This window comes from Coregonus lavaretus (genome assembly GCF_964263955.1).
Source record: "Coregonus lavaretus genome assembly, chromosome: 18".
Lineage (NCBI taxonomy): Eukaryota > Metazoa > Chordata > Actinopteri > Salmoniformes > Salmonidae > Coregonus > Coregonus lavaretus.
Window position 1 is genome coordinate 7,701,800 of NC_140005.1, and position 27,191 is coordinate 7,728,990.

General features: G+C 42.8%; 1 protein-coding gene across 1 annotated transcript in view; it reads left to right on the forward strand.

Moving 5' to 3' along the window:
• Positions 1-359: 359 nt before the first annotated feature.
• The window catches only part of LOC311145457 (brain-enriched guanylate kinase-associated protein-like), a gene marked incomplete at both ends in the record, with an annotated part of 56,778 nt that continues 29,946 nt past the window's right edge, over positions 360-27,191 (forward strand). The window contains 3 exons of the mRNA XM_084181700.1: positions 360-430; positions 12,403-12,564; positions 19,541-19,607. Coding sequence (XP_084037826.1) covers positions 360-430; positions 12,403-12,564; positions 19,541-19,607 — 300 coding nt within the window. The remainder of the gene's footprint in view (positions 431-12,402; positions 12,565-19,540; positions 19,608-27,191) is intronic.

Consider the following 27,191-nt stretch of genomic DNA (forward strand, 5'->3'; position numbering starts at 1 on the left):
CATCAAATGGCCTATTGGGACCTTTGGGGGAAGTATTAATCTTACCTTTGACTGTACTGTGGCAAAGGCCATCTGATTGCCTTCATCGATATCATCCATGAAGAATGTTGGTTTGTTCAATATGAGAAAATGAATGCATGAATTCACAGCACATAACAGCTAGTAGTAGTAATGTATAACCTAATACAGTTGAATCTGTGACTGCAACGCTGTTTCTGTGATCTGTTGGCAGGGTCAACACAGATAGACAACTGCTATCTGACTCCACAGGCAAGACTTATGGCCTGAGTGGTTGAGGTTAGAGGTCACACTCTGCATCAACTACAAAAACACATGAAAGTGAATGCGGAGTGAAGAATATGAAAAAGATATATATTGGGAAAACAGCCCTCAGAGCCCAGAGAAACGGTTGCAAACATCAGAAAAGAAGGTAAGAGGGAAGTTTCCACTTCTAAATGCCACCCCTATCATTTCATTCGATCATATCCACTTCGAGCCAAGAATCCACTTCATTCATTTTATTTCTTAACACTGTAAACAAACTCAAACGTCTTTTCTCAACTATAAGCCATTGTCATGGTACCAATTTCATTACATCAGTCTCTTATTCATTTAACACCCTATTTCTGTGTCAACTATTCAGATAACGAAGACAAGCAACCTTGAAAAGCTGATGATGTACTCATGTTACACTATACAGTATATGATATTTCCCAATTTCGGTATACTAATCAGTGTTTTATGCCTCAGAAATCAATGCAATGTGCATACTCCAGAGTAACTGTGGTCACTTGGATGATAAGACCAAGAGCTGTAATTAATCTCTTAAGGATCGGACCCTTTTTTTCAATTTTCTCCTAAAATTACATACTGTAGTTCAGGCCATGAAGCAAGGATATGCATATTCTTGATACCATTTGAAAGGAAACACTTTGGAGTTTGTGGAAATGTGAAATTAATGTAGGAAAATATAACACATTAGATCTGGTAAAACATAATACAAACAAAAAAACATGCGTTTTCTATTTATTCTTTTGTTCCATCATCTTTGAAATGCAAGAGAAAGGCCACAATATAATATTGCAGTTTAGGCGTAATTTAGATGTTGGCCACTAGATGGCAGCAGTGTGTGTGCAAAGTTTCAGATTGATCCAGTGAAGCATTGCAATACTGGACTATTTTGCATCAAGTCTGCCCGAATGTGCCGAATTGGTCAATTGATACATTTTCAAGTACATAACTATAGAGAACATACAAAAATTATATGGTATTACAAAATGTAAGTTTACACACTCCCAGGAATGTCATACATGATGGATTAACTTATATACTAACTTTCTCAACGGGCGGGGTGGGTGTGGAGCCAGAGACAGCAAGGGTTCAAACTGTAGAACCCAGTTCCTACATTTGAATATAAAAATTGATTTTATCAAACCAAACTATGCTAGATTTTATCTCTGGGACCCTCAGGATGACAAATCAGAGCAAGATTACTGAATGTAAGTACATTATTTACCTTCAGAGGAGAATGTATCAAACCAGTTGCCGTGATAAGTTTTTTGTTGTTGTGCGACTTACAGGAGCAATTAGGGTTAAGTGCCTTGCTTAAGGGCACATCGACAGATGTTTCACCTAGTCGGCTCGGGGATTAGAACCAGCGACCTTTCGGTTACCGGCACAACGCTCTTACCCACTAAGCTACCTGCCGCCCAAAAGAAAGCCTTCTACATTTTACATTTTAGTCATTTAGCAAACGCTCTTATCCAGAGCGACTTACAGTTTAGTGAGTGCATACATTTTCATACTGAAAATCTATGTCCTGGAAAGTTTGCTGTTACTTACAACAGTCATGCTAATCACATTAGCACATGTTAGCTCAACCGTCCCGTAGAGGTTAATCACATGTACTTCAGTCCATGCACTATGCCCGCCAACTTATTAAGGCATCACTTACTGCTTTCAGTGAGAGCCTTGTAAAGACTTTGTAGGAAATGCAAGGGCTAGCCTAGCATGCCAGAGTCTGGGTTTAACCCACAACTTAAGCCACTAAGACACCTATCATAAAGTCCAGACCGGCAGGCATAATGTGTTTACAGTATATTTAAAGCTGCAATATGAAACTTTTTGGGCGACCCAACCAAATTAGCATAGAAATGTGTGTTATAGCTCTGTGATTGTCATTGAAAGCAAGTCTAAGAAGCGGTAGATCTGTTCTATGTGTGCTATTTCTATTCTCCCTCACTCCCTTTCCTACCTACTTCATTCCCAGCCTCTCTCTTTTTCTTTGTCTGTGTTTGTCTTTGTCTCTCACATAAACACACACACACACACACACACACACACACACACACACACACACACACACACACACACACACACACACACACACACACACACACACACACACACACACACATATTCTTTCTCTCATTTACCATAGAAACACCTCTGCATATCAGAGGAACTCATTGACTCATGCACTCTCCAGATAAATATTCTCAGTATTCTCCTATTTGCATTTGTATTTGTATTTGTTAGGATCCCCATTAGCTGCTGCCAAGGCAGTTACATTACATATAAAAACAAAAGATAAAACAATACATCATATAACATTATTACACCACCACATATCCACAATACAAAATGTTTAATACCACCGTACAACAATATCACTGTGCGCGTATGCATGTGTCTGTACCCTTGTGTGTGCCTCTTCACAGTCCCCGCTGTTCCATAAGGTGCATTTTTACCTGTTTTTTGTCTGCTTGCATCAGTTACCTGATGTGGAATAGAGTTCCATGTAGTCATGGCTCTATGCAGTACTGTGCGCCTCCCATAGTCTGTTCTGGACTTGGGGACTGTGAAGAGACCTCTGGTGGCATGTCTTGTGGGGTATGCATGGGTGTCCGAGCTGTGTGCTAGTATTTTAAACAGACAGCTCGGTTCATTCAGATTGTCAACACCTCTTACAAAAACAAGCAGTGATGAAGTCAATCTCTCTTCCACTTTGAGCCATGAGAGATTGACATGCATGTCATTAATGTTAGCTCTCTGTGTACTTTTAAGGGCCAGCCGTGCTTCCCTGTTCTGAGCCAACTGCAATTTACCCAAGTCCCTCTTTGTGGCAACTGACCACACAACTGAACAGTAGTCCAGCTGTGACAAAACTAGGGCCTGTAGGACCTGCCTTGTTGATAGTGCTGTTAAGAAGGCAGAGCAGCACTTTATTATGGACAGACTTCTCCCCATCTTAGCTACTGTTGTATCAATATGTGTTGACCTTGACAGTTTACAATCCAGGGCTACTCCAAGCAGTTTAGTCACCTCAACTTGCTCAATTTCCACATTATTCATTACGAGATGTAGTTGAGGTTTAGGGTTTAGTGAATGATATGTCAAATCAAATCAAATCAAATCAAATTTTATTGGTCACATGCGCCGAATACAACAGGTGCAGACATTACAGTGAAATGCTTACTTACAGCCCTTAACCAACAGTGCATTTATTTTAAACAAAAAAGTAAGAATAAAACAACAACAAAAACGTGTTGAGAAAAAAAGAGCAGAAGTAAAATAAAGTGACAGTAGGGAGGCTATATATACAGTAAAATAAAGTGACAGTAGGGAGGCTATATATACAGGGGGGTACCGTTGCATAGTCAATGTGCGGGGGCACCGGCTAGTTGAGGTAGTTGAGGTAATATGTACATGTGGGTAGAGTTAAAGTGACTATGCATAAATACTTAACAGAGTAGCAGCAGCGTAAAAAGGATGGGGTGGGGGGGCAGTGCAAATAGTCCGGGTAGCCATAATTAGCTGTTCAGGAGTCTTATGGCTTGGGGGTAGAAGCTGTTGAGAAGTCTTTTGGACCTAGACTTGGCACTCCGGTACCGCTTGCCGTGCGGTAGCAGAGAGAACAGTCTATGACTAGGGTGGCTGGAGTCTTTGACAATTTTGAGGGCCTTCCTCTGACACATATACAATGCTTTTAGTTTTGGAAATATTTAGGACTAACTTATTCCTTGCTACCAATTCTGAAACTAACTGCAGCTTTTTGTTACGTGTTGCAGTCATTTCAGTTGCTGTAGTAGATGACGTGTATAGTGTTGAGTCATCCGCATACATAGACACACTGGCTTTACTCAAAGCCAGTGGCATGTCGTTCGTAAAAATTGAAAAAAGTAAGGGGCCTAAACAGCTACCCTTGGGAATTCCTGATTCTACCTGGATTATGTTTGAGAGGCTTCCATTAAAGAAAACCCTCTGTGTTCTGTTAGACAAGTAACTCTTTATCCACATTATAGCAGGGGGTGTAAAGCCATAACACATATGTTTTTCCAGCAGCAGACTATGATCGATAATGTCAAAAGCTGCAGTGAATTCTAACAAGACAGCCCCAACAATCATTTTATCATCAATTTCTCTCAGTGAATTATCAGTCATCTGTGCTGTGCTTGTTGAGTGTCCTTCCGTATAAGCGTACTGAAAGTCTTTTGTCAATTTGTTTACTGTAAAGTAGCATTGTATCTGGTCAAACACCATTTTTTCTAGAAGTTTACTAAGGGTTGGTAACAGGCTGATTGGTCGGCAATTTGAGCCAGTAAAGGGGGCTATACTATTCTTGGGTAGCAGAATGACTTTAAATACACTCCTATAAATACATTCTGTACACAATCTACAGTACCAGTCAAAAGTTTGGACACACCTCCTCATTCCAGGGTTTTTCTTTATTTTTACTATTTTCTACATTGTAGAATAATAGTGAAGACATCAAAAAGATGAAATAACAAACATGGCATCACATAGTAACCAAAAAGGTGTTAAACAAATCAAAATATATTTTATATTTGAGATTCTTCAAATAGCCACCCTTTGCCTTGATGACAGCTTTGCACACTCTTGGCATTCTCTCAACCAGCTTCATGAGGTAGTCACCTGGAATCCATTTCAATTAACAGGTGTGCCTTCTTAAAAGTTAATTTGTGGAATTTATTTCCTTCTTATTGCGTTTGAGCCAATCAGTTGTGTTGTGACAAGGTAGTGGGGGCTATACAGAAGATAGCCCTGTTTGGTAAAAGTCCATATTACAGTATGGCAAGAACAGCTCAAATAAGCAAAGAGAAACGACAGTCCATCATTACTTTAAGACATGAAGGTCAGTCAATACGGAAAATGTCAAGAACTTTGAAAGTTTCTTCAAGTGCAGTCGCAAAAACCATCAAGCGCTATGATGAAATTGGCTCTCATGAGGACCGCCACAGGAATGGAAGACCCAGAGTTACCTCTGTCAGTGATGGCGCCAGAGGAGATGGCTGCTGTTTTACGGCCCTCTAACCAATTGTGCTATTATGTGTGTTTTATCGCGTTATTTGTAATTAATTCTGTACATAATGTTTCTGCCACCGTCTTATGACCAAAAAGAGCTTCTGGATATCAGGACAGCAATTACTCACCTCGTATTGGATTACAGGCAACATCCGCACTGAGCTAAAGGGTAGAGCTGCTGCTTTCAAGGAGCGGGACTCTAACCCGGACGCTTATAAGAAATCCCGCTATGCCCTCCGACGAACCATCAAACAGGCAAAGAGTCAATACAGGACTAAGATTGAATCGTACTACACCGGCTCCGACGCTCGTCGGATGTTTATTTTTTTATTTTTTTTATTTCACCTTTATTTAACCAGGTAAACCAGTTGAGAACAAGTTCTCATTTACAACTGCGACCTGGCCAAGATAAAGCAAAGCAGTGCGATAAAAACAACAACACAGAGTTACATATGGGGTAAAACAAAACAAAGTTAAAAATACAACAGAAATACATATAATATACAGTGTGTGCAAATTTAGCAAGTTATACATTTTAGTCATTTAGCAGACGCTCTTATCCAGAGCGACTTACAGTTAGTGAATACATAGATTTTTTTTTTTTTCATACTGGTCCCCCGTGGGAATTGAACCCACAACCCTGGCGTTGCAAACGCCATGCTCTATCAACTGAGCTACATCCCTGCCGGCCATTCCCTCCCCTACCCTGGATAACGCTAGGCCAATTGTGCGCTGCCCATGAGTCTCCCGGTCGCGGCCGGCTGCGACAGAGCCTGGATTCGAACCAGGATCTCTAGTGGCACAGCTAGCACTGTGATGCAGTGCCTTAGACCACTGCGCCACTCAGGAGCCATGGAGGTAAGGCAATAAAATAGGCTATAGTGCAAAATAATTACAATTAGTATTAACACTGGAATGATAGATGTGCAAGAGATGATGTGCAAATAGAGATACTGGGGTACAAATGAGCAAAATAAATAACAATATAGGGATGAGGTAGTTGGGCGGGCTAATTTCAGATGGGCTGTGTACAGGTGCAGTGATCGGTAAGGTGCTCTGACAACTGATGCTTAAAGTTAGTGAGGGAGATAAGTGTCTCCAGCTTCAGAGATTTTTGCAATTTGTTCCAGTCATTGGCAGCAGAGAACTGGAAGGAATTGCGGCCAAAGGAGGTGTTGGCTTTGGGGATGACCAGTGAGATATACCTGCTGGAACGCATACTACGGGTGGGTGTTGCTATGGTGACCAATGAGCTAAGATAAGGCGGGGATTGCAAACTATTACAGACTACAAAGAGAAGCACAGACGCGAGCTACCCAGTGACACAAGCCTACCAGATGAGCTAAATCACTTCTATGCTCGCTTCGAGGCAAACAACACTGAAGCATGCATGAGAGCATCAGCTGTTCCGGATGACTATGTGATCACGCTCTCCGTAGCCGATGTGAGTAAAACTTTTAAGCAGGTCAACATTGACAAGGCCGCAGGGCCTGACGGATTACCAGGACGTGTACTCCGAGCATACGCTAACCAACTGGCAATTGTCTTCACTGACATTTTCAACATGTCCCTGACTGAGTCTGTAATACCAACATGTTTCAAGCAGACCATCATAGTCCCTGTGCCCAATAACACTAAGGTAACCTGCCTAAATGACTACCGACCCATAGCACTCATGTCTGTAACCATGAAGTGCTTTGAAAGGCTGGTCATGGCTCACATCAACACCATTATCCCAGAAACCCTAGACCCACTCCAATTTGCATAACGCCCCAACAGATCCACAAATGATGCAATCTCTATTGCACTCCACACTGCCCTTTCCCAGCTGGACAAGAGGAACACCTACGTGAGAATGCTATTCATTGACTAAAGCTCAGCGTTCAACATTATAGTGCCCTCAAAGCTCATCACTAAGCTAAGGACCCTGGGACTAAACACCTCCCTCTGCAACTGGATCCTGGACTTCCTGACGGGCCGCCCCCAGGTGGTAAAGGTAGGTAACAACACATCTGCCACGCTGATCCTCAACACGGGGGCCCCTCAGGGGTGCGTTCTCAGTCCCCTCCTGTACTCCCTGTTCACCCATGACTGCATGGCCAGGCACGACTCCAACACCATCATTAAGTTTGCCGACGACACAACAGTGGTAGGCCTGATCAACAACAATGATGAGACAGCCTATAAGGAGGAGGTCAGAGACCTGGCCGTGTGGTGCCAGGATAACAAACTCTCCCTCAACGTGATCAAGACAAAGGAGATGATTGTGGACTACAGGAAAAAAAAGACGACTGAGCACGCCCCCATTCTCATCGACGGGGCTATAGTGGAACAGGTTGAGAGCTTCAAGTTCCTTGGTGTCCACATCACCAACAAACTATCATGGTCCAAACAAACCAAGACAGTCATGAAGAGGGCACAAGAAAGCCTATTCCCCCTCAGGAGACTGAAATGATTTGACATGGGTCCTCAGATCCTCAAAAAGTTATACAGCTGCACCATCGAGAGCATCCTGACTGGTTGCATCACTGCCTGGTATGGCAACTGCTCGGCCTCCGATCGCAAGGCACTACAGAGGGTAGTGCGTACGGCCCAGTACATCACTGGGGCCAAGCTTCCTGCCATCCAGGACCTCTATACCAGGCGTTGTTAGAGGAAAGCCCTAAGAATTGTCAAAGACTCCAGCTAACCTAGTCATAGACTGTTCTCTCTGGTACCGCACGGCAAGCGGTACCCGAGTGCTAAGTCTAGGTCCAAAAGGCTTCTTAACAGCTTCTACCCCCAAGCCATAAGACTCTTGAACAGCTAATCAGGGCTACCCGGACTATTTGCATTGTCCCCCCCCACCCCACCCCACCCCATATTTTACGCTGCTGCTGCTACTCTGTTTATTATCTAGTCATGGTCATTTAAACTCTACATATTACCTCAATTACCTCGACTAACCGGTGTCCCCGCACATTGACTCTGTACCGGACCCCCTGTATATAGCCTTCCTACTGTTATTTTATCTTACTGCTGGTCTTTAATTATTTATTTTTTACTCATCTATTTTTTATTTAACACTTTTTTTATTTTCTTAAAACTGCATTGTTGGTGAAGGGCTTGTAAGTAAGCATTTCACTGTAAGGTTTACACCTGTTGTATTCGGCACGTGGCAAATAAAATTTGATTTGATTTGAATTGCTGCAGAGGATAAGTTAATTAGAGTTACCAGCATCAGAAATTGCAGCCCAAATAAATGCTTCACAGAGTTCAAGTAACAGACAAATCTCAACATCAACTGTTCAGAGGGGACTGTGGGAATCAGGCCTCCATGGTCGAATTGCTGCAAAGAAGCCACTACTAAAGGACACCAATAAGAAGAAGCGACCTGCTTGGGCCAAGAAACACAAGCAATTGACATTAGACCGGTGGAAATGTGTCCTTTGGTCTGGATCCAAATTTTGCTGCATCAGATGACCTGGCCTCCACAATCCCCCAACCTCAATCCAATTGAGATGGTTTGGGATGAGTCGGACGGCAGAGTGAAGGAAAAGCAGCCAACAAGTGCTCAGCATATGTGGGAACTCCTTCAAGACTGTTGGAAAAGCATTCCAGGTGAAGCTGGTTGAGAGAATGCCAAGAGTGTGCAAAGCTGTCATCAAGTCAAAGGGAGGCTATTTGAAGAATCTCAAATATAAAATATATTTAGATTTGTTGAACACTTTTTTGTTTACTACATGATTCCATATGTGTTATTTTATAGTTTTGATGTCTTCACTATTATTCTACAATGTAGAACATATTAAAAATAAAGAAAAACCCTTGAATGTGTCACGACTTCCTCCGAAGCTCCCTCCTCTCCTTGTTCGGGCAGGCTTCGGCGTTCGTCATCACCGGCCTTCTAGCCACTGCCGCTCCTCATCTCATCATTCCATTTGTTTTCTCTTGTTTATTACACACACCTGGTTCATATCCCCTCATCAGTACCTGTATAAGTGTTCCCTCTGACCCCTTGTCTTTGTGTGTGATTGTTTATTGTGGAGGTTAGTTTAGCTCGGTGGAGCTCTATTTTATTTTGTATCGCCGGGATATTCACCCGTGCGCCTTGTTGTCTCCAGTGCGCCGCAATACCGCACTGGAGTGTTTTGTGCATTGCTGCTTACCGCTTAAACCATTTATCTTACAGAATAAACCATTTATTCTGTGATTTACCCTCCTGCGCCTGACTCAGTCCAAATCACCTGCCACAGAATGAGTAGGTGTGTCCAAGCTCTTTACTGGTACTGTATATATTCACCAACTGAACCCCACAACACCATTCACATCCCTCCTCCCACACACACACACACACACACACACACAAATCGCTCTTGGTACTGTATCTCGATAGAATCAGAATCTCTTCCTGGTTTGCCAGTGATTTCATGCTGGAGAGGTGTGTAACGGGAGTGACCCATTACAGAATTGTGAGCATGTTGCTGTTCCCTGGCTGTCAATGGAAAATCATTACCTCTCTAGCCTCCATCCATCAATACATTCCCCACAGGCCTTCCTTGGCTGGGACCTTTCACACTAGCTGAATTAGATTTCACCTCCATTTCATACCTCTCTCTTTCACTCTTATCTAAGTCCGATTGTGTTCATGTTATGCAACAGTACTGTAAACAATTAGTACCTTTGAGAATGTAAAATGTATATTTTTTATCATACCTCAGAAGACAGTTAATATGTATAGTGGGGAAAAAAAGTATTTAGTCAGCCACCAATTGTGCAAGTTCTCCCACTTAAAAAGATGAGAGAGGCCTGTAATTTTCATCATAGGTACACGTCAACTATGACAGACAAATTGAGAAAAGAAAATCCCGAAAATCACATTGTAGGATTTTTTATGAATTTATTTGCAAATTATGGTGGAAAATAAGTATTTGGTCACCTACAAACAAGCAAGATTTCTGGCTCTCACAGACCTGTAACTTCTTCTTTAAGAGGCTCCTCTGTCCTCCACTCGTTACCTGTATTAATGGCACCTGTTTGAACTTGTTATCAGTATAAAAGACACCTGTCCACAACCTCAAACAGTCACACTCCAAACTCCACTATGGCCAAGACCAAAGAGCTGTCAAAGGACACCAGAAACAAAATTGTAGACCTGCACCAGGCTGGGAAGACTGAATCTGCAATAGGTAAGCAGCTTGGTTTGAAGAAATCAACTGTGGGAGCAATTATTAGGAAATGGAAGACATACAAGACCACTGATAATCTCCCTCGATCTGGGGCTCCACGCAAGATCTCACCCCGTGGGGTCAAAATGATCACAAGAACGGTGAGCAAAAATCCCAGAACCACACGGGGGGACCTAGTGAATGACCTGCAGAGAGCTGGGACCAAAGTAACAAAGCCTACCATCAGTAACACACTACGCCACCAGGGACTCAAATCCTGCAGTGCCAGACGTGTCCCCCTGCTTAAGCCAGTACAGGTCCAGGACCATCTGAAGTTTGCTAGAGTGCATTTGGATGATCCAGAAGAGGATTGGGAGAATGTCATATGGTCAGATGAAACCAAAATATAACTTTTTGGTAAAAACTCAACTCGTCTTGTTTGGAGGACAAAGAATGCTGAGTTGCATCCAAAGAACACCATACCTACTGTGAAGCATGGGGGTGGAAACATCATGCTTTGGGGCTGTTTTTCTGCAAAGGGACCAGGACGACTGATCCGTGTAAAGGAAAGAATGAATGGGGCCATGTATCGTGAGATTTTGAGTGAAAACCTCCTTCCATCAGCAAGGGCATTGAAGATGAAACGTGGCTGGGTCTTTCAGCATGACAATGATCCCAAACACACCGCCCGGGCAACGAAGGAGTGGCTTCGTAAGAAGCATTTCAAGGTCCTGGAGTGGCCTAGCCAGTCTCCAGATCTCAACCCCATAGAAAATCTTTGGAGGGAGTTGAAAGTCCGTGTTGCCCAGCGACAGCCCCAAAACATCACTGCTCTAGAGGAGATCTGCATGGAGGAATGGGCCAAAATACCAGCAACAGTGTGTGAAAACCTTGTGAAGACTTACAGAAAACGTTTGACCTGTGTCATTGCCAACAAAGGGTATATAACAAAGTATTGAGAAACTTTTGTTATTGACCAAATACTTATTTTCCACCATAATTTGCAAATAAATTAATTAAAAATCCTACAATGTGATTTTCTGGATTTTTTTTCCTCATTTTGTTTGTCATAGTTGACGTGTACCTATGATGAAAATTACAGGCCTCTCTCATCTTTTTAAGTGGGAGAACTTGCACAATTGGTGGCTGACTAAATACTTTTTTCCCCCACTGTAGATGACATATTGTATAATTATCAATACGTGTAGATATTATATTCTTTTTCAAAATTAGTGAAACATTTTGTTTAGTTCATGAATTTATAATGTGCGTTATGTCCAGTCATGAACTTGAATTAGTACATAAAGCATATTCAGCATTGCTCACATCCATGGTTGTGGAGTACTTGATTACAGTTACATGTAACCTGATTACAAAAAACTAACTGTAACCAGCAAAAATATTGTAATTGGATTACAGATACTTTTGAAAAACTTGATGATTACTTCTTGTATTACTTTTAAATTCAGAACGGATTTTTGCGAGAAAAACAACATTATCAATGGCATTCAATTCAACATCGAAAAAAGGCGCAAATTTAAGTTTGTTCCACCTGAGTGAGCCTGACCACAAGTCCGAGACCACTATGATGTCAGAGACCACTATGATGTCAGAGACCACTATGAATTCAGAGACCACTATGATGTCAGAGACCACTATGATGTCAGAGCCCACTATGATGTCAGACACCACTATGATGTCAGAGCCACTATGATGACAGAGACCACTATGATGTCAGAGACCACTATGATGACACACCAAATGCATTTGATGGATCTTTTTTTGTCTTCTTCTAATGCCTCTTAAGGGGAAAGTAATCCAAAATCAACTGAAAGTAATCAGATTACATTACTGAGTTTGTGTAATCCAAAAGTTATGTTACTGATTTGACCTTGTTGTCTGTCTGACTGTCACTCTACTTCCTACCTAGTTCTCTACATGATCACAAGGATGATCTTCGCAAGCGTCTGTCTTACACCACCCACAAACTAGAGATGGTGGAGTCTGAGTTTGACTCCACTCGTCAGTACCTGGAGACGGAACTCCGTCGAGCCCAGGAAGAGTTGGAGAAATTCACTGACAAACTACGCAGGTATGTCAGTCCCATTACACCATGTCAGTCCTGTTACATCATGTCAGTCTCGTTACACCATTTCAGTCCCGTTATACCATGTCAGTCCTGTTGCACTATGTCAGTCCTGTTACACCATGTCAGTCCCGTTATACCATGTCAGTCCCGTTACACCATGTCAGTCCTGTTACACCATGTCAGTCCCGTTATACCATGTCAGTCCCGTTACACCATTTCAGTCCCGTTATACCATGTCAGTCCTGTTGCACTATGTCAGTCCTGTTACACCATGTCAGTCCCGTTATACGATGTCAGTCCCGTTACACCATGTCAGTCCTGTTACACCATGTTAGTCCCGTTATACCATGTCAGTCCTGTTACACCATCTTTAGTCTCTTACAACAGCTGCTGTATCTAACAAAGTGTGACTATGTCATATTTCACCTCAACTCAATGAGTCAATGTATTTACAAATCTACTAATTCAACTGAATCTGCATTGGGAATAATCTAATGCAAGGTTCTCCAACTATTGCCTATGATCCATCCCTGCAGTAACACACCTTGATTCAATTTATCAATGTCTTCAGTCCGGACCATAATTAGCTAAATCTTCTGTTTTACTTCAGAGCTGGATCAAAAGCCATTAACCATGAAAGGTAAAGCAATTTACAACATCATTACTTATGTAGCCTGTGGCTTTTCCTTTCACTAAATGAATTAGGCCTCATTTGGGCCAGAGACAAAGAAAAATAAGGTTTGATTTGGAAGTTTTCTGAGTTACCATATTGACTTAAAGTAATGAACATTCCAAATTACTTTGGAGACAGGGACAATTACAACACATTTTGGAATTTATTTACTCTAACAATGTTTAATAATGTAGAAATTTCAAAATTTCACACAAATAACTTATAGTACAGTTTAGAGACCTGTGCTAAATGTGGATTTTTCACAACTTTAGCTTGAAGACCCAAAGTCAGAAAAAGTCATGATGTTACAATTAACCCCAATAGCAAGTTTAGTTGTAACCGTATATGGGAGTTGTACCAATGTATTTTTTTTTATTTCACCTTTATTTAACCAGGTAAGCCAGTTGAGAACAGGTTATCATTTACAACTGCGACCTGGCCAAGATAAAGCAAAGTAGTGCAATAAAAACAACACAGAGTTACATATGGGGTAAAAAAAAAAACATAAAGTCAGAAATACAACAGAAAATATATATACAGTGTGTGCAAATGTAGCAAGTTATGGAGGTAAGGCAATAAATAGGCTATAGTGCAGAATAATTACAATAGTATTAACACTGGAATGCTAGATGTGCAAGAGATTATGTGCAAATAGAGATACTGGGGTGCAAAAGAGCAAAATAAATAACAATATAGGGATGAGGTAGTTGGGTGGGCTAATTTCAGATGGGCTGTGTACAGGTGCAGTGATCGGTAAGGTGCTCTGACAACTGATGCTTAAAGTTATTGAGGGAGATAAGAGTCTCCAGCTTCAGAGATTTTTGCAATTCGTTCCAGTCATTGGCAGCAGAGAACTGGAAGGAATGGCGGCCAAAGGAGGTGTTGGCTTTGGGAATGACCAGTGAGATATACCTGCTGGAGCGCAGACTACGGGTGGGTGCTGCTATGGTGACCAATGAGCTAAGATAAGGCGGGGATTTGCCTAGCAGTGATTTATAGATGGCCTGGAGCCAGTGGGTTTGACGACGAACATGTAGTGAGGACCAGCCAACAAGAGCATACAGGTCACAGTGGTGGGTAGTGTATGGGGCTTTGGAGACAAAACGGATGGCACTGTGATAGACTACATCCAATTTGCTGAGTAGAGTGTTGGAGGCTATTTTGTAAATGACATCGCCGAAGTCAAGGATCGGTAGGATAGTCAGTTTTACGAGGGCATGTTTGGCAGCATGAGTGAAGGAGGCTTTGTTGCGAAATAGGAAGCCGATTCTAGATTTAACTTTGGATTGGAGATTCTTTATGTGAGTCTGGAAGTTGAGTTTACAGTCTAACCAGACACCTAGATATTTGTAGTTGTCCACATACTCTAGGTCAGACCCGTCGAGAGTGGTGATTCTAGTCGGGTGGGCGGGTGCTAGCAGCGTTCGATTGAAAAGCATGCATTTAGTTTTACTAGTGTTTAAGAGCAGTTGAAGGCTACTGAAGGATTGTTGTATGGCATTGAAGCTCGTTTGGAGGTTTGTTAACACAGTGTCCAATGAAGGGCCAGATGTATACAAAATGGTGTCGTCTGCGTAGAGGTGGATCTGAGAGTCACCAGCAGCAAGAGCGACATCATTGATATACACGGAGAAAAGTGTCGGCCCAAGAATTGAACCCTGTGGCACCCCCATAGAGACTGCCATAGGTCCAGACAACAGGCCCTCCGATTTGACACACTGAACTCTATCTGAGAAGTAGTTGGTGAACCAGGCGAGGCAGTCATTTGAGAAACCAAGGCTATTTAGTCTGCCAATAAGAATGCGGTGGTTGACAGAGTCGAAAGCCTTGGCCAGGTCGATGAAGACGGCTGCACAGTACTGTCTATTATCAATCGCGGTTATAATATCGTTTAGGACCTTGAGCGTGGCTGAAGTGCACCCGTGACCAGCTCGGAAACCGGATTGCATAGCGGAGAAGGTACGGTGGTATTCGAAATGGTCGATGATCTGTTTGTTAACTTGGCTTTCGAATACTTTCGAAAGGCAGGGCAGGATGGATATAGGTCTGTAGCAGTTTGGATCTAGAGTGTCACCCCCTTTGAAGAGGGGGATGACCGCGGCAGCTTTCCAATCTCTGGGGATCTCAGACGTTATGAAAGAGAGGTTGAACAGACTAGTAATAGGGGTTGCGACAATTTCGGCGGCTAGTTTTAGAAAGAAAGGGTCCAGATTGTCTAGCCCAGCTGATTTGTAGGGGTCCAGATTTTGCAGCGCTTTCAAAACATCAGCTGTCTGAATTTGTGTGAAGGAGAAGCGGGGGGGGCATGGGCAAGTTGCAGCAGAGGGTGCAGGGTTGGTGGCCGGGTTAGTGGTAGCCAGATGGAAAGTATGGCCAGCTGTAGCAAAATGCTTGTTGAAATTCTCGATTATTGTAGATTTATCGGTGGTGATAGTGTTTCCTAGCCTCAGTGCAGTGGGCAGCTGGGAGGAAGTGCTCTTATTCTCCATGGACTTTACAGTGTCCCAAAACTTTTTGGAGTTAGTGCTACAGGATGCAAATTTCTGTTTGAAAAAGTTAGCCTTTGCTTTCCTGACTGCTTGTGTATATTGGTTCCTAACTTCCCTGAAAAGTTGCATATCGCGGGGGCTATTTGATGCTAATGCTGTACGCCACAGGATGTTTTTGTGCTGGTCAAGGGCAGTCAAGTCTGAGGAGAACCAGGGGCTATATCGGTTCTTAGTTCTGTATTTTTTGAATGGGGCATGTTTATTTAAGATTGAGAGGAAATTACTTTTAAGGAACAACCAGGCATCCTCTACTGACGGAATGAGATCTATATCCATCCAGGATACCTGGGCCAGGTCAATTAGGAAGGCCTCCTCGCTAAAGTGTTTTAGGGAGCGTTTGACAGTGATGAGGGGTGGTCGTTTGACCGCGGACCCGTTACGGACGCAGGCAATAAGGCAGTGATCGCTGAGATCCTGGTTGAAGACAGCTGAGGTGTATTTAGAGGGTATGTTAGTCAGGATGATATCTATGAGGGTACCCATGTTTACTGATTTAGGGTTGTACCTGGTAGGTTCGTTGATAATTTGCGTGAGGTTGAGGGCATCTAGCTTGGATTGTAGGATGGCTGGGGTATTAAGCATATCCCAATTTAGGTCACCAAGCAGTACAAACTCTGAGGATAAATGGGGGGCAATCAATTCACATATGGTGTCCAGGGCACAGCTGGGGGCTGAGGGGGGTCTGTAGCAAGCGGCAACAGTGAGAGACTTATTTCTGGAAAGGTGGATTTTTAGAAGTAGAAGCTCAAACTGTTTGGGCACAGACCTGGATAGTATGATAGAGCTCTGCAGGCTATCTCTACAGTAGATTGCAACTCCACCCCCTTTGGCAGTTCTATCTAGACGGAAAATGTTATAGTTGGGAATGGAAATTTCAGAATTTTTGGTGGCCTTCCTGAGCCAGGATTCAGACACTGCTAGAACATCAGGGTTGGCAGAGTGTGCTAACGCAGTGAATAACTCAAACTTAGGAAGTAGACTTCTGATATTTATGTGCAAGAAACCAGTCTTTAATGGTAAAAATGAGGGGTAATACAACAATGTTACTGATATTTGGATGAAAATACACTAAATATTTTATATTTTAGGCATGTCATAGTGAAATATTATATTTTGTATTAGTGTTCAAAGTGTTACATATTAACTTTTTTCCTTTTTCTAAGGTATTTTCTTAGTTGCACTGCCAAAGTTGATATAAAGCAGTGAAATTGCTATAAATATGGGAATGTGTCTATATATTATATAGTTTTAGGTAAGGGGTAAGTTGTAACTAACCCCAAGCATAGGGGCCTTTACTTATTAAAGTTTATACTAATCAAAATACCTTATCTTACTGATAAATATATATATAAACTCAGCAAAAAAAGAAACATCCTCTCACTGTCAACTGCGTTTATTTTCAGCAAGCTTAACATGTGTAAATATTTGTATGAACATAACAAGCTTCAACAAGTGAGACATAAACTGAACAAGTTCCACAGACATGTGACTAACATAAATGGAATAATGTGTACCTGAACAAAGGGGGGGTAAAAATCAAAAGTAACAGTCAGTATCTGGTGTGGCCACCAGCTGCATTAAGTACTGCAGTACATCTCCTCCTCATGGACCTCACCCTCCGATCCAACAGGTCACAGATTTGCTCAATGGGATTGAGATCTGGGCTCTTCGCTGGCCATGGCAGAATACTGACATTCCTGTCTTGCAGGAAATCACGCACAGAACGAGCAGTATGGCTGGTGGCATTGTCATGCTGGAGGGTCATGTCAGGATGAGCCTGCAGGAAGGGTACCACATGAGGGAGAATATCTTCCCTGTAACGCACAGCGTTGAGATTGCCTGCAATGAGAACAAGCTCAGTCCGATGATGCTGTGACACACCGCCCCAGACCATGACGGACCTTCCACCTCCAAATCGATCCCGCTCCAGAGTACAGGCCTCGGTGTCACGCTCATTCCTTCGACGATAAACACGATTCTGACCATCACCCCTGGTGAGACAAAACCGCGACTCGTCAGTGACGAGCACTTTTTGCCAGTCCTGTCTGGTCCAGCGACGGTGGGTTTGTGCCCATAGGAGACATTGTTGCCGGTGATGTCTGGTGAGGACCTGCCTTACAACAGGCCTACAAGCCCTCAGTTCAGCCTCTCTCAGCCTATTGTGGACAGTCTGAGCACTGATGGAGGGATTGTGCGCTCCTGGTGTAACTCAGGCAGTTGTTGTTGCCATCCTGTACCTGTCCCGCAGGTGTGATGTTCGGATGTACCGATCCTGTGCAGGTGTTGTTACACATGGTCTGCCACTGCAAGGACGATCAGCTGTCCGTCCTGTCTCCCTGTAGCGCTGTCTTAGGGGTTTCACAGTACGGACATTGCAATTTATTGCCCTGGCCACATCTGCAGTCCTCATGCCTCCTTGCAGCTTGCCTAAGGCAAGTTCACGCAGATAAGCAGGGACCCTGGGCATCTTTCTTTTGGTGTTTTACAGAGTCAGTAGAAAGGCCTCTTTAGTGTCCTAAGTTTTCATAACTGTGACCTTAATTGCCTACCGTCTGTAAGCTGTTAGTGTCTTAACGACTGTTCCACAGGTGCATGTTCATTAATTGTTTATGGTTCATTGAACAAGCATGGGAAACAGTGTTTAAACCCTTTACAATGAAGATCTGTGAAGTTATTTGGATTTTTACGAATTATTTTTGAAAGACAGGGTCTTGAAAAAGGGACGTTTCTTTTTTTGCTGAGTTGAGATACATGGAGAATGTTCCACAGGTCAATAAAAAAAAAGAGAGAAACAACCTTATTTAAATATATATATATATAAAACCCACAATTGATGAATTTCAAAGAATCTTCATAGACATGTGGAGACACTAACCAAGCATTGGCACATTGCATAACACCTTGGTTTCTAATTTGAGTTATTTAACCTGTTAAAACTAACCTTTGTTACAATTGTCCCCGGTATCCGCCTACAATAGCAATGTCAATTAAACTTGTGACAGCGAAACAAGAAAGCATATAGAACATGTTTTGAGAGAAATCATTGTTGACCGTCCTGCAGTTTAACCTCCAAATCCACTTTAGTTCTAGAGCACCGTCTTTTCTTCTATAACAGACATTTTTAACAATGAATCTCCATAGCTGCTTGGTAAATGGGGTCATAAATGCCACAATGTATCCAAACCCCCATGAGACCGGGGCCAATGATAATGACATGCAGCGCTGTGTGCTAAAAAAGAGATAGTAGCCTAATGCTGGTAATGATTTAACTAATGGAAAGTGGAGGTGGAAGAACAGCTTATTCCATTAAGCCCACTAATGTTTTGGAAGCCGACCAGAAACAGTGTTTTGTGCTAGGAAACACACCTCGACGGGTGCTGAAACGTTGCCAAAATCCTCCGCTCATTCATGAGTCATGCGTCAGTCCTACAGGTTTGATTATGCATTTTTCACCGCATTTTCTCAACAACAAAAAATAACACGAAAGGAATTCAAATTTTGCTTTGATCACATGAAATTGGTTTTTCCATGCTTCCATTGTGAGGCTAGGACTCTCGTCCAAAAAGTATCACTGTACAGTATATATAGTACAGTACAGACAACCAGAGATATCCATTGAATGATTTTCAAATCCAAACCACTGCTTTGGATTTTCATATTCATCATCTTGAAAAAAAGTAAATGAATACTTGGTTTTTTGAAAGCATATTCATACTCTGAATTACATAGCCAATGTGTACTTTTTCCTGTCCTGCAGGATCCAGAGCAGTTACGCAGCTCAACAGAGGATCAATCAAGACCTGGAGGACAAGGTGCACAGGACGGTAAGACACCTGCTTCAGCCATACATTTTACATTTTAGTCATTTAGCAGACGCTCTTATCCAGAGCAACTTACAGTTAGTGAGTGAATACATTTTCATACTGGCCCCCCGAGGGAATCGAACCCACAACCCTGGCGTTGCAAATGCCATGCTCTACCAACTGAGCTACACAGGACTACACAGGACATACACCACACTGCTTCAGCCATACACCACACTACTTCAAACATACATCACACTGCTTCAAACATACAACACACTGCTTCAGCCATACATCACACTACTTCAAACATACAACACACTGCTTCAGCCATACAACACACTGCTTCAGCCATACATCACACTGCTTCAAACATACAACACACTGCTTCAGCCATACATCACACTACTTCAAACATACAACACACTGCTTCAGCCATACAACACACTGCTTCAGCCATACATCACACTACTTCAAACATACAACACACTGCTTCAGCCATACAACACACTGCTTCAGCCATACAACACACTGCTTCAGCCATACACCACACTACTTCAGCCATACACCACACTACTTCAGCCATACACCACACTACTCAGCCATACACCACACTGCTCAGCCATACACCACACCACTTCAGTCATACACTCCGCTGACACCCACTCCAATACCACACAGTCAGTGGAAGCTGGTGGGAGGAGCTATAGGAGGCAGGCTTATTGTAATGGCTGGAATTAAATCAATGGTATGGAGTCCAACATGTGGTTTCCATATGTTTAATCTGTTTGACTCCATTCCATGTATTCCATTCCAGCCATTACAATGAGCCCGTCGTCCTATAGCTCATCCCACCAGCCTCCTCTGAATAATAATAATATGCCATTTAGCAGACACTTTTGTCCAAAGCGACTTACAGTCACGTGTGCATACATTTTTACGTATGGGTGGTCCCGGGGATCGAACCCACTTCCCTGGCGTTACAAGCGCCGTGCTCTACCAATTGAGCTACAGAGGACCACACACCGTGTTTGCACCTTTGGGACTTTTCGATTGGTTCCGCCAGTCAAACTCAATCAAGCAGAACTAAGGTAACATCAACCTTCCCATTTGACATCACTGAGCTGATATACACAGTGTAATGACCTAAAATCCACTTTATTGCAGCTGGCAGTTTTGTTGCAAGACTCCGACAGCATGGTGTCTGCCTCCGACAGGCTATACTGGGGTCAACGAAGCAGCTCAGATACACCATCTCACCTCAGGTCTCCTGGAAACAGACATCCAAAACTAGCCTACATCCGACAGTGTGGGTTGTCAATGGCTCTCCTCAGTCCTTTCCAAGCTTATAGGCTATTGAACTAAAGTGCACTCCATTTAGCAGGGCTTGTGTAGAGCTAGCCTTGTATACAGTGCCTTGCAAAAGTATTCATCCCCCTTGGCGTTTTTCCTATATTGTTGCATTACAACCTGTCGTTTAAATGGATTTTTATTAGTCCAAATTTGTGAAGTGAAATGAAAAAAATTACATGTTTCAAAGAATTCTACAAAATATATAACGGAAAAGTGGTGCGTGCATATGTATTCACCCCATTTGCTATGAAGCCCCTAAATAAGTTCTGGTGCAACCAATTACCTTCAGAAGTCACATAATTAGTTAAATAAAGTCCACCTGTGTGCAAACTAAGTGTCACATGATCTCAATATATATACATCTGTTCTGAAAGGCCCCAGAGTATGCAACACCACTAAGCAAGGGGCACCAGCAAGCAAGCGGCACCATGAAGACCAAGGAGCTCACCCAACAGGTCAGGGACAAAGTTGTGGAGAAGTGCAGATCAGTGTTGGGTTATAAAACAATATCCCAAACTTTGAACATCCCATTAAATCTATTATTAAAAAATTGAAAGAATATGGCACCACAACAAACCTGCCAAGAGAGGCTCGCCCACCGAAACTCACGGCCCAGGCATTAATCAGAGAGGCAACAAAAAGACCAAAGATAACCCTGAAGGAGCTGCAAAGCTCCACAGCGGAGATTGGAGTATCTGTCCATAGGACCACTTTAAGCCATACCATCCACAGAGCTGGGCTTTATGGAAGAGTGGCCAGAAAAAAGCCATTGCTTAAAAAAATAAATATGCAAACACGTTTGGTGTTCGCCAAAAGGCATGTGGGAGACTCCCCAAACATATGGACGAAGGTACTCTGGTCAGATGAGACTAGAATTGAGCTTTTTGGCCATCAAGGAAAACGCTATGTCTGGCGCAAACCCAAAACCTCTTATCACCCGAGAACACCATCACTACAGTGAAGCATGGTGGTGGCAGCATCATGCTGTGGGGATGTTTTTCATCGGCAGGGACTGGGAAACTGGTCAGAATTGAAGGAATGATGGATGGCCCTAAATACAGGGAAATTCTTGAGGGAAACCTGTTTCAGTCTTCCAGAGATTTGAGACTGGGACGGAGGTTCACCTTCCAGCAGGACAATGACCCTAAGTATACTGCTAAAGCAACACTCGAGTGGTTTAAGGGGAAACATTTGAATGTCTTGGAATGGCCTAGTCAAAGCCCAGACCTCAATCCAATTGAGAATCTGTGGTATGACTTAAAGATTGCTGTACACCAGCAGAACCCATCCAACTTGAAGGAGCTGGAGCAGTTTTGCCTTGAAGAATGGGCAACAATCCCAGTGGCTAGATGTGCTAAGCTTATAGAGACATACCCCAAGAGACTTGCACCTGTAATTGCTGCAAAAAGTGGCTCTACAAAGTATTGACTTTTTGTTTCCCAAGAAAAAATATTTTACATCTTCAAATTGGTAGTCATGTTGTGTAAATCAAATGATACAATCCCCCAAAAAATCCATTTTCATGACTGGTTGTAAGAAAACAAAATAGGAAAAACGCCAAGGGGGGTGAATACTTTCGCAAGCCGCTGTATACTAGAAAGACTATTTGAATTGGCAACATTACAACATTAATTGGCATTCCGACCTTAAAGTTACTATGTATTACATCACCTTATGCACCCATAAAGTCCCTTTAGCATCCACTTCTTCACCCCTCCTGTACGAGTCTCCACCTCTTCACAGCTGGGATGGAGGGGCATTAATGAGATGTTGGTATTGACATTACTGGGATAGATTAGTTGTGTCCTAATGATCCCTGTAAGTACCTCAGCTCTCATTCACTTTGTTCTCATAAATAATGTAGGAGGTGTATGGAGGCTTGCTCTGCCCGTCGGCCATTCTAGTGGTCCCCTGGGGTCTTGCAGCTCACCATGTGAATAAAGCAACTAAGGAATAAGTGCTCTATAAAGCAGCTGGTCAGGATGCTCTTTATAAGACGGTCGGTCAGGCAGCCCACTATAAGAATAATAATATGCCATTTAGCAGACGCTTTTATCCAAAGAGACTTACAGTCATGTGTGCATACATTTTTACATATGGGTGGTCCCGGGGATCGAACCCACTACCCTGGCGTTACAAGCGCCATGCTCTACCAATTGAGCTACAGAGGACCACGTAAGACAGTCTATAAGACAGTCACATAAGACAGTCTATAAGACAGTCGGTCAGGCAGCTCTCTGTGAGACAGCTCTCCATAAGACAGTCGGTCAGGCAGCTCTCTATAAGACAGCTCTCTATAAGGCAGCTCTCTGTAAGACAGCTCTCTGTAAGACAGCTCTATAAGGCAGCTCTCTATAAGACAGCTCTCTATAAGACAGTCGGTCAGACAGCTCTCTATAAAAGAGCTCTCTATAAGACAGTCAGTCAGGCAGCTCTCTATAAGGCAGCACTCTATAAGGCAGCTCTCTGTAAGATAGCTCTCTGTAAGACAGCTCTATAAGGCAGCTCTCTATAAGACAGCTCTCTATAAGACAGTCGGTTAGGCAGCTCTCTATAAGGCAGCTCTCTATAAGGCAACTCTCTCTAAGACAGTCGGTCAGGCAGCTCTCTCTAAGACAGCTCTCAATAAGACAGCTCTCTATAAGGCAGCTCTCTGTAAGACAGCTCTCAATAAGACAGCTCTCTATAATACAGCTCTCTATAAGACAGTCGGTCAGGTAGCTCTCTGTAAGGCATCTCTCCATAAGGCAGCTCTCTTTAAGACAATTCTCTGTAAGACAGCTCTTTATAAGACAGCTCTCTATAAGACAGTCGTTCAGGCAGCTCTCTATAAGACAGCTCTCTATTATACAGCTCTCTATAAGACAGTTCTCCATAAGACTGCTCTCTATAAAACAACTCTCTATAAGACAGCTCTCTATAAGACAGTTTTCTGTAAAACAGCTCTCTGTAAGATAGTTCTCTTTAAGACAGCTCTCTGTATACAGCTCTCTATAAGACAGCTCTCTATAAGACAGTCGGTCAGGCAGCTCTCTATAAGACAGGTCTTTATAAGACAGCTCTCTGTAATACAGCTCTCTATAAGATAGCTCTCTATAAGACAGTTCTCTATTCAACAGCTCTCTATAAGACAGTCGGCCAGGTAGCTCTCTATAAGACAGCTCTCTATAAGACAGTTATCTATAAGACAGCTCTCTGTAAGAAAGCTCTCTATAATACAGCTCTCTATAAGACAGTTCTCCATAAAACAGCTCTCTGTAAGACAGTCAGTCAGAAAGCTCTCTATAAGACAGCTCTCTATAAGACAGCTCTCTATAAGACAGTCGGTCAAGCAGCTCTCTATGAGACAGTTTTCTATAAGACAGCTCTCTATAATAGAGTCGGTCAGGCAGCTCTCTCTATAAGACAGCTCTCGGTAAGACAGTCAGTCAGGCATCTTTCTATAAGACAGCACTCTATAACTCAGCTCTCTAAAAAATAGCTCTCTATAAGACAGCTCTCTATAACTCAGCTCTCTAAAAAATAGCTCTCTATAAGGCAGCTCTCATAAGACAGTCAGTCAGACAGTTCTCTATTAAATAGCTCTCTATAAGACAGTCGGTCAGGCAATTCTCTGTAAGACAGCTCTCCATAAGACAGCTCTCTATAATGCAGCTCTCTATAAGGCAGCTCTCTATAAGTCAGCTCTCTATAAGACAGTCAGTCAGGCAGCTCTCTATAAGACAGCTCTTTAAAAGACAGTCAGTCAGGCAGCTCTCTATAAGTCAGCTTTCTAAAGTTATGCACGCTCAAGTCTTCTGTTTTTTTGTCTTATTTCTTGTTTGTCTCACAAGAAAAAATATTTTGCATCTTCAAAATGGTAGGCATGTTGTGTAAATCAAATGATACAAACCCCCCAAAAATAAATGTTCATGCCAGGTTGTAAGGCAACAAAATAGGAAAAATGCCAAGGGGGGTGAATACTTTCGCAAGCCGCTGTATATTAGAAAGACTATTTGAATTGGCAACATTACAACATTAATTGGCATTCCGACCTTAAAGTTACTATGTATTACATCACCTTATGCACCCATAAAGTCCCTTTAGCATCCACTTCTTCACCCCTCCTGTACGAGTCTCCACCTCTTCACAGCTGGGATGGAGGGGCATTAATGAGATGTTGGTATTGACATTACTGGGATAGATTAGTTGTGTCCTAATGATCCCTGTAAGTACCTCAGCTCTCACTCACTTTGTTCTCATAAATAATGTAGGAGGTGTATGGAGGCTTGCTCTGCCCGTCGGCCATTCCAGTGGTCCCCTGGGGTCTTGCAGCTCACCGTGTGAATAAAGCAACTAAGGAATAAGTGCTCTATAAAGCAGCTGGTCAGGATGCTCTTTATAAGGCAGCTGGTCAGGCAGCTCTCTATAAAGCAGCGCTCTATAAGGCAGCTCTCTATAAGACAGCTCTCTTTGACAGTCGGTCAGGCAGCTCTCTGTAAGACAGCTCTCTATAAGGCAGCTCTCTATAAGGCAGCTCTTTATAAGACAGCTCTCTATAAGACTGTCGGTCAGGCAGCCCACTATAAGAATAATAATATGCCATTTACCAGACGCTTTTATCCAAAGCGACTTACAGTCATGTGTGCATACATTTTTACATATGGGTGGTCCCGGGGATCGAACCCACTACCCTGGCGTTACAAGCACCATGATCTACCAATTGAGCTACAGAGGACCACGTAAGACAGTCTATAAGACAGTCACATAAGACAGTCTATAAGACAGTCGGTCAGGCAGCTCTCTATAAGACAGCTCTCTATAAGACAGCTCTCTATAATACAGCTCTCTATAAGTCAGCTCTCTATAAGGCAGCTAGTCAGGCAGCTCTCTATAAGTTCGCCTGGTAGGCAGCTCTCTATAAGACAGCTCTTTATAAGACAGTCAGTCAGGCAGCTCTCTATAAGACAGCTCTCTATAAGACAGTCAATCAGGCAGCTCTCTATAAGTCAGCTTTCTAAAGTTATGCACGCTCAAGTCTGTTTTTTTGTCTTATTTCTTGTTTGTTTCACAAGAAAAAATATTTTGCATCTTCAAAATGGTAGGCATGTTGTGTAAATCAAATGATACAAACCCTCCAAAAATCAATTTTCATGCCAGGTTGTAAGGCAACAAAATAGGAAAAATGCCAAGGGGGGTGAATACTTTCGCAAGCCGCTGTATATTAGAAAGACTATTTGAATTGGCAACATTACAACATTAATTGGCATTCCGACCTTAAAGTTACTATGTATTACATCACCTTGTGCACCCATAAAGTCCCTTTAGCATCCACTTCTTCACCCCTCCTGTACGAGTCTCCACCTCTTCACAGCTGGGATGGAGGGGCATTAATGAGATGTTGGTATTGACATTACTGGGATAGATTAGTTGTGTCCTAATGATCCCTGTAAGTACCTCAGCTCTCATTCACTTTGTTCTCATAAATAATGTAGGAGGTGTATGGAGGCTCGCTCTGCCCGTCGGCCATTCCAGTGGGGACCACTGGGGTCTTGCAGCTCACCGTGTGAATAAAGCAACTAAGGAATAAGTGCTCTATAAAGCAGCTGGTCAGGATGCTCTTTATAAGGCAGCTGGTCAGGCAGCTCTCTATAAAGCAGCTCTCTATAAGGCAGCTCTCTATAAGACAGCTCTCTTTGACAGTCGGTCAGGCAGCGCTCTATAAGGCAGCTCTCTATAAGACAGCTCTCTGACAGTCGGTCAGGCAGCTCTCTGTAAGACAGCTCTCTATAAGGCAGCTCTCTATAAGGCAGCTTTTTATAAGACAGCTCTCTATAAGACTGTCGGTCAGGCAGCCCACTATAAGAATAATAATATGCCATTTAGCAGACGCTTTTATCCAAAGTGACTTACAGTCATGTGTGCATACATTTTTACATATGGGTGGTCCCGGGGATCGAACCCACTACCCTGGCGTTACAAGCGCCATGCTCTACCAATTGAGCTACAGAGGACCACATAAGACAGTCTATAAGACAGTCACATAAGACAGTCTATAAGACAGTCGGTCAGGCTGCTCTCTGTAAGAAAGCTCTCTATAAGACAGTCGGTCAGGCAGCTCTCTATAAGGCAGCTCTCTATAAGGTAGCTCTCTATAAGGCAGCTCTCTATAAGGTAGCTCTCTATAAGGCAGCTCTCTATAAGGCAGCTCTCTATAAGGCAGCTCTCTATAAGACAGCTCTCTAAATGGTATCGTAACGTCGGTCAAAAGAC